This window comes from Stegostoma tigrinum, chromosome 3 (assembly GCF_030684315.1).
Source record: "Stegostoma tigrinum isolate sSteTig4 chromosome 3, sSteTig4.hap1, whole genome shotgun sequence".
Lineage (NCBI taxonomy): Eukaryota > Metazoa > Chordata > Chondrichthyes > Orectolobiformes > Stegostomatidae > Stegostoma > Stegostoma tigrinum.
Genome location: NC_081356.1, coordinates 32,632,128 through 32,652,144, shown reverse-complemented (window position 1 = coordinate 32,652,144; position 20,017 = coordinate 32,632,128). Strand labels below are relative to the sequence as shown.

Below are 20,017 nucleotides of genomic sequence, written 5' to 3'. Positions count from 1 at the left end.
ACCTTAACACTGACATCAATTAGAGTCAGTGATTAGACAGGCACAGAAGCCAAAATAAATTTATAAGCCATTCATCATTGTTTCAATTTTCAAAATATTACAGGAAGTGTTAAGGAACTGGAGAGGCCACTGAAGGACTTGGGCAGGCTACGACAGTGGGACAAAGAAGTGGCAGGCGCAATGTATTGTGGAAAAGTGTGCATTTTATGCACTTTGGTAGGAAGAGTAGAGATGTAGACTATTTTCTAAATGGGGAAAGGCTTTGGAAATCTGAAGTACAGAGCCCTAGTTCAGTATTCTCTTATGATTAGCATGTAGGTACAGTTGGCAGTTTGAAAGACAAATGCAATGTTAGCATTCATTTCAAGCAGGCTAGGATATCAGAGCTGAGGCTGTATGAGGCTGTGGTCAGACAACATTTGGAATATTGAGTAGTTTCGGGCCCCTTATTTAAGGTAGAGTATGATGGTTTTGACAAGGTTCAGAGGAGGTTCCCAAGAATGATTCCAAGGATGAAGGGCTTGTCATATGAGGAGAGGTTGAGGGTTCTGGGGCTATACTTGATGGAGTTGAGAAGGATGAGGAGGATCTGATTCAACTTTACAAAATACCGAGAGGCCTGGATAGACTAGTCGTAGAGAAAATGTTTTCAATAGTAGGAGAGACTAGGACCCAAGGGCACTGAATCAGAGTGAAGGGACGATTCTTTAGAACTGAGATGAGGAGGAATTTCTCCCCTGCAGCCCTTGCCCACAATCACACGCCTGGCGATAGCTGCAGCAGGATTTCACCTCCATAATTGTGGTCTCAAAGCTGTGCTCATTTTGCACATCAGAAGCCTTGTAAGGGTACCACATGATAGAATCACTTCCCTTCCTCTCTCTCTGTCTCTCACTCACACACATGCACACTCTTTCATATGCACACACGCACACTTCCTCCTACCTCAAACTTCAGGATACAGCCTCTTCACTACTCAAGGGCTTCCTATTGGCCTCCCAACCCTGAAAGTCCCCTTGCCTTCCTTGATTTGATGGTGAGGGTGCCCTCCAACCTCTAATGTAGGCAAAATGGAAGCTATGTGCCTGGGCCTGGCATAGTGTGGGGTCAGGATCCTCTGTTGACCCAGGAATTAGGATCCTGACCCTGAACACAAAACCTTGTCCTCTATTTTTATCTTTTAGGACATTCTAATACAGTAAAGGTGCTGTATGAATGAGAGTTGTTGCTGGAAGCATTTTGACCTGAACAACTGATATTGAACAATCTAATTGTCAATACAAAGCCTGATGGTTAATTGTCAATTGGCATTAATGGGTGCATTCTCCGTGGCAATGCCTCTACCAATCAGAGTCCACTTACCAACCAATCAACACTCTCCTCTCATGCAGTACAAATGTTGGGTTCCTCTGTACATTTCTTGTAAATTGTCCTGATGATTGAAAGGCAACAATTTTAACAATTACTTCCAGCAATATTCACGTAATTTTCCATAGTGATAGCTGAGTGGAAGGTAATGTTTGCGCTATCAATGACATGTGGCAGAGCACTTTTATATTATTCACGATAAAACAAACTAAAATGAGATACATGAGATTGACTTAAAAATGTTTGCAGATGTGTGGCCTGCTGAAGTGTCTGTCCTGCAGAGTAGCTTTGAAACTGGTGATTTCATTTTACCCAGTTCTGCACAGAAAACTCCCAGATATGCAAAATGTTGCCTGTTAATGTTTCAGAGGCTGAGCACCGTATGAATCCACAGAACCATTCAGATAAATTCCAAGTGCCATTCATACAGCTGAAACCAAGCTCAGATCAAAAATGTCAAGTCCCCAGAAATATAACAAAGCGCATTTGCACAAACCCCCTATTAATATGGTGGAATAGCATATGTTTCACATGAAAGCCACCAGACAAAATTAACACTGAACATTATAAGGAGGTATTAGGGTAGGGGACCAAAAGTGTGGCCTAAGACATAGGAACATCTTCAGGGAGGAGAGGGGTTAGAGTGATGTTGAAGCTAAAGGGCAGAATTCCAGAGTTTAGAGCTGACGGTACAGCCAGCAGTGATGGAGAGAAGAGAATTGGAGATCGATGATACTGGTTTTTGAGTTGTCTATTTGATGGCGTAAAGTTTTCATTGGATTTTTCTTCCCTTTGAACCAGTCCAAAGCCACACGAGAGAGATGGCTGCTACAAGGGATCCCTGCTGTGTCCGCTGAAGAGGAAGATGCCAGAAGCAAGCAGCTCCAATCAGATGAGAGCAAGGCAAAAAAACTGGAGGAAGCCATTAGCAGGTTAGATGGGCATGAACAAATAAAAACCATTAGCGGTTAATGATCCACTTGCCTCCAGAAACAGCAATTCAGAATCTCAATTCTGATTTGCTTCAGAAAAGGATGTATTTACATGAAAAGTGTAGAAATGTTGAGGAAATAATAAGGCCATAAGACCGTAAGACATAGGAGCAGAAGTAAGGCCATTCGGCCCATCGAGTCCACTCCGTCATTTAAATCATGGCTGATGGGCATTTCAACTCCACTTCCCTCACTCCGCCGCCATGGCCCTCGATTCCTTGTGAGATCAAGAATTTATCAATCTCTGCCTCGAAGGCAGTTAACGTCCCGGCCTCCACTGCACTCGGTGGCAATGAATTCCACAGGCCTACCACTCTCTGGCTGAAGAAATGTCTCCTCATTTCCATTTTAAATTTACCCCCTCTAATTCTAAGGGTGTGCCCATGGGTCCTAGCCTCCCCACCTAACGGAAACAACTTCCTAGCGTCCAGCCTTTCTAAGCCATACATTATCTTGTGAAATGATCTTGTAATGGCTGATTGCTACATCACCCATACTTTCGTACGTTCACTAATAAGGAATCCTCCCAGGCATTGAACCAATCCAAACGCACGAGAAAGATCCCTGATCAGCATGTAGGAAACATAGGTGCTGGAAATTACTGAAATAAAAACACAAAGTGCTGGAAATACTCAGCCAATTTAGGCAGCATCTGAGTGGAGAGAAGAGGTGTTAGATTTTCAGGTTGATGACCTTTCAACAGAACTGGAAAAGTTGGAAATGAGCAAGGTTTTCGAGCAACATGGTAGATGGGACAAGGATAAAAGAATAGTTCCTGGTTTGATTCCCAGCCTGAACCATGTAAAACTCTCCTGTTTTAGAGAGTTGCCAACTTAATGTAGCAAAGTGCAATACTTTAAAGATAACAATGTAGAACCCATCGACTAGGAGAAATGCATGCTTTTTTCCACTGCCAGTGCGTCTAATGATGTTTGGAGCCCTTACACACTCCAGGGTGGTTGATTAAGACCATGTTCTCCCACCTCACCCAACAAATCATCTGCCAGTAATTGTGAACCAGGCCAACCTGAGAAGAAGAGGTGCTGAGGGCTGTTGATAATGTGTAATACCAAACTCTAAAAGCAGTCAGTTTCTTCAGTAGAGGAACGAAGAAGCAATGAGTGAAGGTCAATGCAAGCTGCCAGCAGTGAAAGAGAAGTAATGGATTGAATTGAATATTTCTGATGGCATAAACCCCCAAGTAAAATCCTGAATAGTTGTGAATATCAGAACCCTACGGTTTAAGTATGTAACATTTGTTTCCTATACTCCAAAGGACTGTTTGTAGCCAAAAGGTAGTTTATGCCTTAAGTTGGAATGGCACATTACTTCTGTTTTGACAGTGACCACAAACTCGGCAAACATCACTTTAAATACATTTCTTAAATCCATATCTCAGGTGCTTTCTGGTAATGACAGCTGCACAAGTTACTGGAGAAACTCCATCATATACTTATAGTAAAAACAGAAATTCCAAGTGGAACTAACTCCCTCTATATTTTCTTCACTTTCAAATATAACATCTTTTCTGTTGCAAATTAATTCAAAATCTTATCAGACTTTTCAGCCCTGATTCTATATCACTTTGAAATAGCAACTTAAGTCCAAAGATTCTGAAAATAGACAGACACAGAAATTGGCAACAAAGACAGGAAACCAAAAACCCAACTGTATTCCACATCCATCAACACAATACAGGGTCAGGACGATTGAGTTGGATGGGTGTTCACTAAAGTTGATGAAAAGCCTGAACAAAAAGGATGTATTTTTGTCCTGTCCCTACCCTGTGCTAACGTAATGGGGAGGAAATATATGCCCAATCACGCTATGAATGAATCGATGCTTTGAGACTGAATGAGTCTCAAATGAAAACACATATGATTGTTCTGTTGTGATTTGCCTTGGAGGAGGTCAGGTGCAGTTTGATACAGCAGACAGAGTTTCAGGAAGCTAAGGTATTTTCAAAGCAGTGTTTCTTCACGTTATGCTAACTATGTACAATTACAGGATCTGTAGTTCTTTCAGATGTTATGTACAATTACAGTTAGCATGAGGCCTAGACTTTTGTTCTCCCCTCAGAGGCTCGCCACCATCATGCGATCTATTAATTTATCACTGACTTAGCTTTCCTATTGCCAAATGTTAACATTTAGCTCTACAGTTGCAAGCAATATAATTGTGGACACAGTGAGCTGTTTTGGTGAGCTTCAGCTGGTAACCAGAGAAATATCTCAATTCTGGCTTGAAAGATAATTGTCTTCTGAAAATGGCAACACCTTTAAGTTTCCACTGAGTAAATGACAAAAAACGGTTTTCATTGGCAGAATGGCCTGTAACCAGAGGATGCTGACTGAAGCAAATTTCAGAAATACAAAAGAGAACAATGAGAATTTTTTTTATAATGTATGACGTTCTCACCCGGAATTCACTGCCTTGACAGCTGTGGAAGTGGTTTAAATAGCAACTTTCAAAGAACGAATTAGATAAATAGATGGAGAGGAAAAAAATACAGAGCTTTGGGAGCGAAAGGGAAAATGGAAGGGAACTAATTGAATAGTTCTTCCAAAGGGCTGGCAAAGACACAATGGGCCAAATGGCCTTTTTAATTGTTTACAAATTTGACGCACCTTCACGTAATTAAACACACATGAACAGAGCCTGTCTTATGACAGCACATCACACGAGTCATCCATTGGCATATAATGACATTCTGACTACAAAGAAACAGATAAGAGTCTGTTAATGAATTAATAAATTCATAATAAATAATAATGAATTAATAAAATCCATAATAATTGGAATATATTTCAGATCCTACAGAATATTAAGTGTGGCAGGACAGAACAGGCTCTCCAGAGGATGTGTTTATATAAGTCAGAAGAAGTGAAAAGGTTCTTGTCTACTAAGTGACCTGTTAAGTATGGATTTGGATACAGATAATTAGTTTAAATAAATTAGCTTGGTGTTTTGATTTATTAAGATTAGAAGGACAAGGTTTAATAGAATCTTCTAGTTGCAGCAGCATGTGGACAAGGTATACTGACCCTTGCACAAACTATTTTGGGAGGAATTGATGCTGTCATTAAAGAGTGGAGAACCAGAGGGCACAAATATAAGGTAATTTACACAATAAGCAAATATGAGGTGAGGTAAAATATTATCACACAGAAAGTAGATTGGGTCTGAAATGCACTGCCTCAAATCATGGTGGAGACAAATTCAGTGGAGGCAGTCAAGAGGGCATGAGATGATTATTTAAATAGATATAATATTCAGGGTTAGGACAGCATAGTGGCTCAGTGGCTAGCACTACTGCCTCATAATGCCGGGGACCTGGGTTCAATTCTAGCCACGGGCAACTGTCTGTGTGAAGTTTGCACATACTCCCCATATCTGCATGGTTTTCCTCCAGGTGCTCCAGTTTCCACCTATAGTACAAAGATATGACGATTAGGTGGATTGGCCATGCTAAATTGCCCATTAGACAAGGGTTGATCAGGCTAGGTGGATTAGCCATGTGAAATACAGCATTAGGGTAGGGGTCTGGGTGGGATACTGTTTGGAGGGTCAGTGTAGGCTCAATGGACTGAATGACCTCTTCCTGTACTATAGGGATTCTATGATCTGTGTTATTGGGGAAAGGCAGCAGATTGGCAGTAAGTTAAAATGGTCAGAGAGCTAGCTTTGATACAGTGGGCTGAATGGCCCTTTTTCTAACACAACAATTTTATGATCTTGTGCTAAAATGCTTTACAGTCAGTGTTTCAGGAGCCAGTTTGTACTCCACAAGCTCCAGATAGCAATAAAATAAATCATATAATCATGAAATCCCTACAGTGTGGAAGCAGGCCAATCGGCCCATCAAATCCACACTGACCCTCCAAAGATCACCCTGCCCAGATCTGTCCCTCTACTGTATCCCTGTAAACCTGCATTTCCCATGGACAGTCCATCTAGCCTGCACATTGTTGGGTTCTACGGGCATTGTGGACAAATAATCACATCATCAACTTTAAAATATTGATTGAAGATTACCATTAGCCATGACACCAAACTATCTTCCTGTTCTTCTTCAAGGCATGCTATGGGATCTTTTATTTCCCCTTGAGAAAGCAGAAAGCTTTGATTTAGTACCTCATCAACATTCCCTTAGTTCTGAATGAGAGCAGCAACCTAAAGTGATAATCTTAAGTCTCAGGAATGAGAATTGAAGCCACAACCTCCTGATGGAGGTTGGAGAGTGCTACAGTGGAGAGTGCTACTCACGAAGCCATAGCTGGCATCTCCCAGGGTAAGTTCAACAAACATTCACTTTTTCTCCAAAAGACAGTCAAGGGAGGTTTTACATTACTTTGGGAAATTGAGCTCCCTGTGAGGAATGTGATCAGAAAATCAATGCCACAGTGTTCTTGACCTTATTCTTACTAAGGCTGTTGTTTCACGGTGATGTTTCCATGGCCCTAACAGGATAGGAAACCACTTTGTTCCAAGAAATAGATTGTTATGCCGAGTCAGATTGCAAGGAAATCTTGTGGCGCAGTGGATAGCGTCCCTTCCTCCCAGGCTGTAGGTTTGAGTGCCACTCCAGCACTTGATGCGAAGGAAGGTGCATTCATTACGCAGTCAAATAGGTTGAGTATCAGCACTCAACTCACTTCCAATTCACACCAACGGCAGGCCGTAAGACTGGGAGAAATTCATTGTCAGCTGTGTGATTGTCTACCATCACCATCCATCCCTCTAGACTACAACATGTATGGAAAAAGTTAATGTTGCTGCAACAAATCAGATTCCCTGAGTGAATTATAATACACCACTACATAGACTTATATTTTTAAGACAACGAGGCATAAAGCTGGATGAACACAGCAGGCCAAGCAGCATCAGAGGAGCAGGAAGGCGGACATTTCAGGCCTAGACTCTTCTTCAGAAAACATTTAAGATTTTAAGGCATACCCTTTCACAGCATACCACAAGCCTGTTCAGCTCTTGAAGCTGTTAATTCATGCACAGCAGTTACTTTTCCCAGACATCTGAGAGTTCTCGCCAAATGGAATCTAGACATTATTGTTGATGCAGTCCTCCTTTATCTTGCTCTGTCAGTCAATTAACTGAACCTTATTCTGACACGTAATATGGAAATACATCTCACACAAAGAGAGAGTACTATGTAAAGTGTACAGCCCAGTAATGGACCATTTGGGCCTATCCCAGTGTTTGTGCTCTAACTGTGCCTCTTCCCATTCCTCTTCATCACACTCCAACATCACATGTCCTTCTACTCTTTTTAGAATCTCCCCACCCCTGGCCTCATCCAATGTCCGACCTTTCCTCTCATCCCCTACTCTTTTTCTGCGTCGTGCACTTAACTAACATTCCCTTATGCATAATGCCATTTGCTCCATTTAGTCATGAGTTCTACACTCCTGCAACTCTCTGAATAAAGATGTTTCTTGTGAATTTCTTCTTGAATTTATTAGTGACTGTCTTATATTCATGGCCTCTAATTTTGGACACCACCCTCCAACAAAAAGTGCAAACATCTCTTATCCTTACATAAAAAGCTATAAAACTAGTTTAATATTGTGTAAGACAACACAGTGTGGAGCTGGAGGAACACAGAAGGCCAGGCAGCATCAGAGGAGCAGGAAATTTGATATTTTGGGTCAGGACCCTTCTTCAGAAATGGGACAGGGGGAAGGGGGCTGGGACATAAATAGAGAGAGGTGGGGTGGGCTGGGGAAAGTAGGTGGGATGGTGATAGGTTAGTGCTTGCAGGGAGTGGTGGGGATTGGCCAGTGAAGTGGATGGGGTGGTTAGGTGGGAGAGTAGAGGGACAGGTTGTGTCAGGTCAAGGAGATGGCGATGACAGGGAAGATTGGGCATGGGATGAGGCCAGGGATGGGGAGATTCTAAAACTGGTAAATTCCATGTTTATGACCTGTAGGCACCTGAGGCAGAATAGGGGGCATTGCTCCTTCAGTTTGCCTATGGTGTCATTGTGGCAGTGGAGGAGTCATCACCATCAAATCCACAAATAAGGAGGGTGGCACGGTTTTCATGGCGTACTGACCTCTACATCGCCGAGGCCAGCTGCCAACTCTCTGACACCTCCTCCTACCGCTCCCTCGATTATGACCCCACACCTGAGCACCAAACCATCGTCTCTCAGACCATAACCTCATCACCTCAGGTGACGTCCCGCCCACAGCCTACAATTTCATTGTTTTCCAACCCCGCACCGTCCATTTCCATCTCCTTCCCAAAATCCACAAACCTGACTGCCCCTGTCGACCCATTGTCTCTGCCTGCTCCTGCCCCACTGAGATCATCTCCACTTGCCGTGACTCTGCTCTGCTGAGTGCCCTCCCCCCCCCAGCCAGTCGAGGAATCCCCCACCTACATCTGGGAGACCACCCACACCCTCCACCACCCCCAAAAATTCCAATTCACTGGCCTCTAACACCTCATTTTCACTATGGACATCTAATCCCTGTACACTTGTATCCCCATGCAGATGGCCTAAAAGCCCTCCGCTTCTTCTTCTCCCACAGACCTAACTAGTCCCCCTCCACTGACACCCTCATCGGCTAAACCAAACTCATCCTTACCCTTAACAACTTCTCCTTTAACTCCTCCCACTTCCAACAAACTAAGGGGTTGGCCATGGACGGCTGAATGGGCCCAAGCTGTGCCTGCTCTTCAGCGGATATGTGGAACAGTCCCTTTTCTGATGTCACACTGGCACTATTCCCGCACCTCTTCCTCTGCTACATTGATGACTGTATCGGCGCTGCCTCATGCTTCCACAAGGAGCTTGAACAGTTTATCAACTTTACCAGCACCTTTTATCCTAACCTCAAATCCATCTGGACCATCTCCAATAGCTCCCTCTCCTTCCTGGACCTTTGTCTCTATCTCTGGTAACTGGCTCAACATCAACATCTACTTCAATCCCACCAACTCCCATAGTTACCTGGACTACACCTTCTCTCACCCACCGACCTGCAAGAATGCCATGCCTTACTCCCAATTCCTCTGCATCTGCTCCCAAGATGGAGCGTTCCACTCCCGGACATCCCAGATATCCTCTTATTTCAAGGACCGCATCTTCTCTCCTCCAGTGATCAAAAATGCCCTCAACAGCATCTCTTGCATTTCCTGCACCTCTGCCCTCAAACCGTCGCCCCAACCCCCAACAATAATAAAGACAGAATCCCCCCGTGTCCTCACATATCACCCCACCAATCTCCACATCCAGCGTATCATTCCCTGCCAATTCCGCCATCTGCAATCGATCCCACGACCAAAGATATATTTCCCTCCCCACCCCTTTCTGCCTTTCTCACTCACTCTGCGACTCCCTCGACCGCTTCACACTCCCCACTAACCCCACCACCCCCAGCGCCTTTCCCTGCAAGCACAGGAAGCGCAATTCCTGCCCCTACACCTCCCGCCTCACCTCCATTCGAGGCCCAAAGCAAACTTTTCATATCAGACAGAGGTTCATCTGTACATCCACCAACTTGGTCTACTGTATCTGCTGCTCCCAATGTGCCTTCCTCTAAATTGGTGAAGCCAAGCGTAGGCTCGGAGACCATTTCATAGAGCATAGGCTATCTGTACACAATGAATGACAACACCTTCCAGTCGCCAACCAGTTTAAGTCCCCCTCCCACTCCCTGGGTGACGTGCCCATCCTGGGCTGCCTCCACAATGACACCACATGCAAACTGGAGGAGCAACATCTCATATTCTACCTCAGGAGCCTACAGCCCATTGGCCTGAACATAGAATTCACCAGTTTTAAAATCTCCCCACCCCTGGCCTCATCCCATGTCCAAACCTCCCTCTCATTCCCACCTCCTTGACCTGGCACAACCTACTGCCCAATGGCACAAACATAGAGTTCAACAGTTTTAAAATCTCCCTACACCCCGGCCTCATCCCATGACCAACCCTCCCCCTGTGTTGTCTCTGACTCCAGCATCTGCAGTTCTTGCTAGCTCTCGGTGTTTAATATTCCATAGTGATTTTGTTTTTCCCTGACACCATTCTTTTTTGGTCTGCCCCATAGGCTTTATTCTGCATAATAATAATTCCAAACAGGATTCAAATAATCCATTCCGAAGAAGGGTGACTGCACTCGAAATATTAACAGTGCTTTCTTTCCACAGGTACTACCAGACCTGCTGAGTTTCTTCAGCAATTTGTGTTTTTGTTTCAGATTTCCAGCAACCACAGACATGTTAATTTAGAGCTTGAATAACTTTTGTTTACATGATGTGAATTATTTACACAGTGAATTAACATGAACCAGAATACACAGCCTGTAAGACTGATGGAAGCAGAGGCAGTGGTTATTTTTGAAATGGAAAGATACTGGTAAAGATTTTCTGGGTTATAGTGGGGATGTAAACACAGTTCAGTTGATGGTGGGAGTCCATGCCACAAAATCTCTAGGAATATGCCCAGCCAGATTCGACAAATCCCAGGTGACACCCCATATTTCAAGGACTGAATCTCTCCAGCCCTAAACCATATCTGACTCAATTTGAAGTTCCTCATTGCAGCACGTCTTACCAGATTGTGCGAAGCCTTCGCAGAATCACTTGTCAGCATTTTGTTACCAGCCATTACAGGAAACCAGTAATCATCAGTCTATGAAAGGAATTGCCAACAATACTTACAAAATATAATGCGGTTCCAGTAAACAGTGCCATGGAAAGTTATGGCTCATTAATCGGATGTTAACTCCTTCTGGTGCATGGCATCTGGCATGACCACACTGTCTCCTGATTTAGAGCCACAGTTTAATGAAGGAGTCTGGATTATTAGACGACTGATAGGGAGTAATAAATCTGCTAAAATAGGCAGCAACAGCATATACAGTTTGTATCATTAGCCTTTTGATCAAGCATTCTGCCCATGTCAGCTTCCTGATTAGCGAATGTTGATGTGATGTCTTAAGGAGAAAACATTTGAGATGGAAGAGGTGGATGTGGTTCTTTGGTATCAATAAAGAGGTGAGAAGTGTCACATGATATCTGACAAGATCAACATTTTGGCTGAGGTCAGAAGCACTGAGTTACACCAGCTGAGAGAGGCTATTCTTCAGAAGCATGTTTAGGGATGATAGTAACATCAACCAAAGCCAACAGAAGAAAATTTCATGACGAGGCAGCTCCATTAGGGACAAGAACATCTGGAGATCGTGCATATTTTTAAGCATGAACATTGTGACCTCTGTAAAATAATTTTGCCAAGAACCAAAAGTGGCTTTATTTATATACTGCCTGTCATTCGCTTCAAGACATCGCAAATACGTTATAGCAACTGAAGCACTTTAGCACTGTAATAAATTTCAGAAATCGCACGATACCAGGTTATAGTCCAACAGTTTACTTGAAAACACAAGCTTTCATAGCCTTGCTCCTTCCTCAGGTCTCAGTGAGAGAGATGGTATTAGACACAGAATTTGTCAGTAAAAGATCAAAGGTTCACATCACCAATGAGGATTTAGTATACAAACCCAAGATACTGTTAAATCATTAATCAGTTAGAAAGTTTTGATTGATTCATATGTATAAGTAAATCCCCAAGTTTCTTTCAAGTCACCTTCCTGAGAGAACTAAAGGTTTTATCAGTGTAAAGAAGATATTTTAGGTCAGACAATGCATGTTAGGTGTGAGGCCTTGTTTAGAATCTGTTTGTGTTTTAGTTTGGAGTCAGACTGGTTTTATTTCTAAAGTAGCAATTTATAAAACACCACATTATAAATGCCATAATTTTTTTTGTTCACTTGTGTAACATGGGCATTGCTAGCTGGACCAGTACTTATTTTCTGCCCCTAGCTGCCCTTAAAATGAATGACTTCCTGCCCATTTCAGAGGGCTGCTGAGAGTCAACCATATTGCTGTGGGTCTGGAGTCGCATTTAGGCCAGATCGGATGAAGATGGCAGATTTCCTTCCCTGAAGGACATTAGTAAGCAAGATGGGATTTTCTGACAATCAGCAATGGTTTCATGGTCATCAGTAGGTACTTAATTCCAGGTTTTTTCAAGTTGAATTCAAATTCCACCATCTGCCATGGTGAGATTCAAACCCAGGTCCCCAGAACATTAGCTGAGTTAATAGTCCAGTGATAATTTATACACAGCAAGCTCCCACAGCATGAAAGTGATTAACCACTCTGTTTTTGTCATATTTCTTACCACCTGATAAATATTGATTGGGGCACCAGAAAGGAATTTCACTACAATTTTTGAAGGTGTATTTTGAGATCTTTTATATCTATCAGAGAACATTAGTTTAATGTTCCATCTAAATAACTACATCTCTTACAGTACAACTTTCCTTCAGTACTACACTGAAATGTCAGCTTGAATTTGGTGTTCAAGTCAATGGGCTCACAAACTTCTGACTTAGAGGCAAGAATGCTGCCAACACTTAACAGATTACTTGTTTACAAATTTATATCAGAACGTGGTGAGTGTTTTTGGGTGTGGAGTGCAACTACTGGTTGCTAGTTGATCGTAGAATCATAGAATAGTTCTGAATGATTGTAGAGTCATAGAGTAGTGCAACATGAAAAGAAGCCACTTGGACCTTTTAAGAGTGCACCAATTATTTTTGAAGAGTAATTCTGTTATTGCCACTCCCATTCTTTCCCCATATCTGTATGCTTAGCCAAATAGTAAAATGCATGCCATACAAGTGCCAGGCAAAAACCATTCCTAACAGGAGAGAACAGAAAAGAGACTGAAAATTCTGTGGTTAGGTAGTTCACCTCCTTAATTCCTACAGCTTTTCCACCATTAAATCAAATCTGTAATAGAATACTCTCTGCTTGCCTGGATGAGTACAGTTCCAGTTAACACACAAGAAGTACAGAACTGTTCAGAACAAAACAGCCCGCTTGATTTGCACCCCATTCACCGCCTAAAGTATCCATTCCGTCCACCACAGATGCACAGTGGCAACAGTGTGTTCCAACAGCAAGATAGGCTTTGGCAATGCTTCCTTTGACAGCAACTTCCAAATTCACAATCTCTGCCACCTTGAAGGACTGCTACCAGCAAATTCTCCTCTGACACACAACCTGACTTGCAACAGGATTATCATTCCTTCACTCTCGCTCGATCAAAGCCCTGTAACTCCCTCCCTAACAGGGTGGCATAGTGGTTCAGTGGTTAGCACTGCTACCTCACAGCACCAGGGTCCCAGGTTTGATTCCACCCTCACGCGACTGTGTGTGTAGAGTTTGCATGTTCTCCCTGTGTCTGCATGGAGTCTCTCCTGGGTGGTGTGGTTTCCTTCCATAGTCTGTGGATGTGCAGCTTAGGTGGAGTGGCCATCCTGATGTGTCCAGGGACGTGTAGGCTAGGTGAATTAGCCCTGGGAAAAGCAGGGATAGGGTAGTGTGATGGGTCTGGGCGGCATGCTCTTCAGAGGGTTGGTTTGGACTCAATGGGCCAAATGGCCTGCTTCCACACTGTAGGGAATCAATGAATCTATGATTTGAACAGCACTGTGGGTGTCCTACACTACAGGGACTACAGCAGTTTAAGAACAAAGCTCACCACCACTTTTTGAAGAGCAATGCACCACAAATGTTGGTCGCGTCAACATCACCTGTGGATGAATAAATTTAAAAAGTGATCATTTTCTTAATATTGCACAGGAAAGACTGAGTAAATTAAATACTGTACTGCCAGTACATTGACTAGCAACCAATGGTGTTTTGAATAACCCATCAGGCCGGTGAAAACTGGCGGAAGCTGGCTAGTAACCTGTTAGGAAGGTGAAAACTATGCAGGAAAGTTACAGAAATATTTGTCAGGGAGATGTAAAACTAGTCAGAATCATGAAAAATTAGTAAGAATGGCAAAAAAAACTAGCCAGCGTAGTGAGTTAGTTAGTAGGATAGTTTTACAATAGACAAGTCAGTGTGATGATCAACTGTTCAGTGTGACAACTTCCCAAGTAAATATCTAAAAGGTAAATACCTTAATACTGTAACCAATAAAGTTAACACAACAATATTATAAACTAAATGGAGGAATGAAATGCAACAAAACGCTTCAGTTCTGTTTTTACTCTGTGCATTTGTTTTTTGATTAAATATTTTGATCAAGGTTGTTTAATTGTACCATCACTTAATTTCCAGTCTCAGAACAGTGCCTTTGCTCAGTTGAAGTAGCCTATTTTTAGTAACACAATGGGTTGCAGATTGATAAGGAGTTGGGACCAAAAAAAGGAAAGTCCTTATAAAGCAAGTTGCAGACCTCAACTCCACAAATACAGACGTGGGTGATACAGTCATTGTTTATGCAGTTTAATTAGAATTCCACAAGTGGTTTTTGTTCCATTCTTAACCAGAAGCCCTGCACTAGATCTGCTTGCTAACTGTCTACCGAAAATTGCTAGCTCAAAGGGCCTGACTTCTATTCAGTTCCAAAGCACGTTTATGATGCAAAGGGTTTAAATAATTATAAATACTGATTTCGAAGAATGAAGAAACAAAGCGCCATAATAGGTTTAATTGTTTATGTTTTATTTCTGTTTCTCTGTATTATTTCAACATAGTTAATATATATGCATATTTATAAATATATGTGAAGTCACAACATAGAAACAGGCCATTTAGCCCAATAGTTCAGTATTGGCCTTTATTATTTACCCATGAGCAAAGGATTATGTTGAACACCTAGTACCAGATTTTATTGGCCCTTTTCCTCCAGCCACTGATCCAATTCAACCATGAATATTGGAATGGGGTTTCCAAAACCATTAACCCTGGAAGTGAATTCTACAGCGTCAATTCCCTGAGTAAAGCAAACTTACTTGTTCTGTTTTATATTCCTTAAATTTAACATATGGGGCCCTTGTGAGGCTGGAAATAATCTACATCTTTCTGTCCTGCCCTATGATTTTCTAGTTTTAAGCATTTGTCTTATGTTACCTGTAATCTGCATTCTAACATGGGAGAAAAACCTTCTGTTGGCTGTCCAGCCCTATTGCACCGAGGATGGGAAGGTCCCTGTGAAAGAATGTTGCTTTCTTTCTTGACAGAAGGAATGGAAAACAAGAAGAAGTTGGGCAAGTTCAGTACGAATTTACAAAACGGCATGCTTGCAACTTTTATTTTTAATCCATTCACAGCATTGCGCTTCTTTGCTGCCACTGTTTCCCACCCCGCCCCCCCCACCAAACGTCAACATCGCTAGTCCTTGCTTGCTCTCTGCACCATCTCCTGACATCTCCCCACCTGCACCAAAATTGCTGGACAGCATTCATTGCCCACTCCTAATTGCCCGGATGTCAGTTGAGAGTCAGTCACATTACTGTGGGTCTGGAGTCACATATAGACCAGACCAGGTAAGGAAGGCAGCTTCCTTCCCTGAAGTGAACCAGGTGGGCTTTTCCCTTCACAGTTGACAATGGTTTCCTGGTCATTATTAGACTCTTAATCCCACATTTTTTTTAAGTGATTTCACATTCAGCCATCTGCCGAGACACGTTTTGAACCCAGGTCCCTGGATTATTCCCTGAGTCTCCAGGTTACTAGCCTAGTGATGGCATTACTAGACCGTTGCCTCCCCAAAAGAGAATATGACTCTTGCCTCTTTTTTTCCATTCAAATTTTACTTTCCAACTCTTCATTTCTCTTTCCATACTTGTTTTAACACAGAATTCCTGTGACATATTGGGTAACATTGCAACCTTTGAGACAAAAACGCTTGACTATTATTTCCAATGCAGGACTTGACAACTAAGGAAAGTCTTACCATAATGTGGTCACACAGGTCATTTATCAACCTGCAAATCCATCCCACAAAGGCCAATGGCAGATCAAAGGAGAGAGGGAGATTCCTGGTCCCGTGTGAGGGAAAGACCATTGGAGCCTTTGCAGCCACCAACCATAGCTCCAGAACATTGTAAGATTTGGGGAGCTTGAGGATAAAACCCTTCTACTTAAAAACATTCATTCTGCTTTCTTAAATTTTTAACCATAGAGGCCACAGTTGTGCTGAACAATAAGGTGCAAATAACCAGTATTTATAAATCATGTAAAATTTATTAGTGAAGATTTTATAAAAATTGAACAAAAATGCAGCAAAGTTTCTGATTCTTCAAGATCCAGGCTCCTTCAAGCATTGCCAGCACAAGGGTAAAGATTTCTTCTTCTGTCACTGAGGTGATGTTACTGTAAGTTGTATTAAGCCTTGGAAGAATTATGCCACAGAAGCAAAGCTACAAAAGTTTAAGGGTGGAGCCTTACAGAGCAACATGCACTATGATGAGATGTGCACCAGAATCAGAAGCTGGGTCCAAGGAGGTCGATCTTATGTCAGATGCATCTTCTGAGATCTTTGGTGCATTTCACAAGCAGTATGGTGAGTGTCTCGCTTAGGCAACAGTGAGATGCCAACTGAGGAGGGTTATCATCTGTTAACCTCCTTGTTTGTTGCCCAATTCACCTCATTAACATTCAGCTTTCTCTCTGCCTTGCCGAACATGATAGACTTCAGGAAAGATCAACGCAGAAACCAAAGTAAGTTCCTGGGAGATTTAGCTCACCAGTTGCTCCAAGCAATCTCCATCTTGGACACCAGGCAACAACATCTCAGGGCTTGCCTCATGGGCACCAGCCACATCCACCTCACATCTTCTTACATCTGACATGTGCCAGGCTCCGTGAACCCTTGTGGTATATCTTTGATTCACTTACAGAATTCATCTGCACTTCAATGCTGCAACTCATGCCATCTGGAAACTATGATAGTTTGTAGCAAGGACACCTTGCACTCCAGGGTATGCACCCAGCTCATGGTTTGAGCCGGGCTGCATCTCTGGTCTCTTCACAGGCTCATATAGTGGTCACTCTCTCTGAGTCTACTTAAATATTCACCGTGTCACTGCTTTGCATTGCCTTGCCTTTTTACACATTGACTGCCCACACACTCCAGCCAGAGGTACCCGGCTCATATCACTAATGCTGTGCCTTAGCATTTAGTGTGGGCTAAAAACGTGTCATGATAATCAGCAACCTTCAGTAAAGTCAAGGAAGATAGCCTTCATTCATGGGTTTCCAGCATAATAAACCAGGGGCAGCCTCTAATGCCAATCCAAGGCCGTTTCAGGGCACTCAGCGAGAGGATCATTTCAGCATTAGGGCTGATCAACCAACTGAATGTGGGAAGAACTGCTTTTGGTGATGGTGCGGGTCGGGAGTTGTCAGTAGGCAGTGTAGAGAGCAAGCAAGGACTAGTGATATCGACAGTTGAGGGGGTGCTGAGAGCAAATAATAGCGATATTGTAGGCAATTGTGAAAGTGCTACAGTCTGAACCTTGACAGGGGGTGGGTATGGATGCAGAAATTGTGTGAGTGTGAGGTATCAGAGGGAAGATGGTAGCAATTATGGTAGCAGGGTAGAGACAAGCATTGACGTTCTTCCTGAAATGCTGGGCATTCCTCCAGCCTGCTTTAACACACTTGGCAACCACGGAGCAGACTGGCAGGGTCTGGTGTTGTAGCCCCCACTGATGGGCCCTGGAGAAGAGAACTGCACACCCCATTCAGCAGGACCTCCAGGGCTATGCCCACAAGGTGGGGCACCTGTCTGCCATGCCTGGGACAAATGTGCAGGGCACCTCTGAGATGTCAGTACTTGTCCAAGTTCATGAAGAGCTTGCAAAGAGGTATCAGTGAATTCCAAAGTACTCAATGAGCAGCAAGTTGTTGTAAGAACAGCTTGTGGTAAGATGAGGCCAGATTCGGACATGAAAGACACCACAGGTATATGGTGCTTAGTGCATTTGGTGAGAGAACTTGCCAGATCTTGTCATGAAAAGCCCTCAAAAATAAACTCATTATAACTCAGACTTAGACAAAAATTTAAGATTTAGCCCTTCCTTTAAATCTGACACTCAAACATTGGATTGAAACATTTTAAAAATGCAGCTTTTTACTTCATCATAGAATCCCGACAGTGTGGAAACAGGCCAGTTGGCCCAACAAGTTCAGACTGCCCCTCTGAAAAGCATTCTGCCTATCCCCATCCCCTACCTTGTATCTCCTAAGCCTAATCTACCTAATTTACACACCCCTAGATACTACAGGCAATATAGCATGGCCAATCTACCTAGCCTGCACATCTTTGCACTGTGGGAGGAAACTGGAGCACCCAAAGGAAACCCACACAGATGCAGGAAGAATGTGCAAACTGTACGCAGTCACCCAGTGTTGGGATTGAACCCAGGTCCCTGGTACTGTAAGACAACAGGGCTAACCACTGATCCACTGAGCCACTGTGCCACCACTTAATCATTTTGGCACCTTTAGGTTATCAAAGCTTAGCTACTCTGGTTTTCAGTTGTCCTGCCAGTAGAAATTCAAAAGAAACTTCTTAAAAAAAGGTAATGAAGGCAAAATTATCAAATATAATACCCCGAAAATTAACAGTATTATCATCAGCATGCACTATGCATTTAAAAGTGCGCATTGCCACGGTAATTCAGACTCCTTAAGTGATTTGCAAAACACCACATGTTTGACTCTAATTCATCCTATTTCTTCCTTTGTTTCTTCCTCTATTTTTCAATTGTGGGTTAAGGAGATGAATTACTGACCCCATGGTTCATTGTGGTCTCAGATACCCTGGTGCCCTGCCCCTTCCCGGGTGCCCCTCCTCCACTTTGGATGGTCTTGGGCCAGTGATTCCCAGGCGTCTGTGGGAATGCCACCCTTCGCCAGTGATGCCTTACGTGAATCGTCGAAGCACTTCCTCTGTCCACCTGGGGCCCACCTAATGTTTCGAAGCTGGGAGTAGAGCACTTGCTTGGGGAGTTTTGTGTCAGTCATGACCCAGATATGGTGACACTGGTATACCAGAGATTTACTGAATCACCAGTTCTTGAACGGCCCGAATCTGAAATTTATCATCAATCATCATCAGAATCCAAAACTGAAGAAATTCTCAGCTGGTGGCCCTCACTTTGCAAACCTTTGCTGAGGTAAAAAACATTCCCCGAGGTACTAGATTCCTTAGCTCTCCAGACTAAACCGAAAAAGTGCCAGGAAGTATGCTGAGAGCAGAGTGTCATTTTCAGAGCCTGCTCCTGCACCCTGTACTGACATTAAGTGCATGGAACAGCAGAAATAAACAATGGAGCATATTTAGTCTGCACATCAGAAAGCATGTCAGCAAGCTTTCTTCTGAGCCCTGAGATGCTGTTTAACAAGCCCGTCTTAAAAAGACAATAAACCAGTTGACTACAATTCATTCAAGCCCGAGGCCTCCTTTTGGAATCTATTACATTTTCTCGGCAGGTTGAATCCTGCAGCAGTAAGATGTACCACAATTGAATCCAAGTTGACACATGTATAATTCAAACATAAAATTCCAAAGAATTGAAGCAATCCCCAGTCACTTCCGCTGTCTAGAATTCCTGGCCAAAGCTTAAGGCATTCTTTAATCAGCTTCGTAGTCACTGACTCCATCCTTCTTGCTGCCAATAGCCTAAGATTATGTCAGTTTGTTCAAGACCTTGTGTTACATTTAATCCTGAGATGAACTTCCACATTCATACTAGAGCCTTGACAGAGACTGCCCATTACGACCACAATATCATTACCTGACCCCGCCCTCTC

At 43.1% G+C, this 20,017-nt stretch overlaps 1 protein-coding gene across 6 annotated transcripts in view; it reads left to right on the top strand.

Moving 5' to 3' along the window:
- LOC125451012 (paralemmin-2-like) overlaps window positions 1–20,017 on the top strand; it is a 438,977-nt gene that overhangs the window by 126,356 nt on the left and 292,604 nt on the right. For 5 of the 6 annotated variants that reach the window (XM_048527624.2, XM_048527622.2, XM_048527625.2 and 2 more), the window contains one exon: window positions 2,170–2,300. In XM_048527624.2, coding sequence (XP_048383581.2) covers window positions 2,170–2,300 — 131 coding nt within the window. Of the gene's footprint in view, window positions 1–2,169; window positions 2,301–20,017 lie in introns of those variants that run through there. The other variant, XM_059644362.1, reaches the window with a different exon arrangement.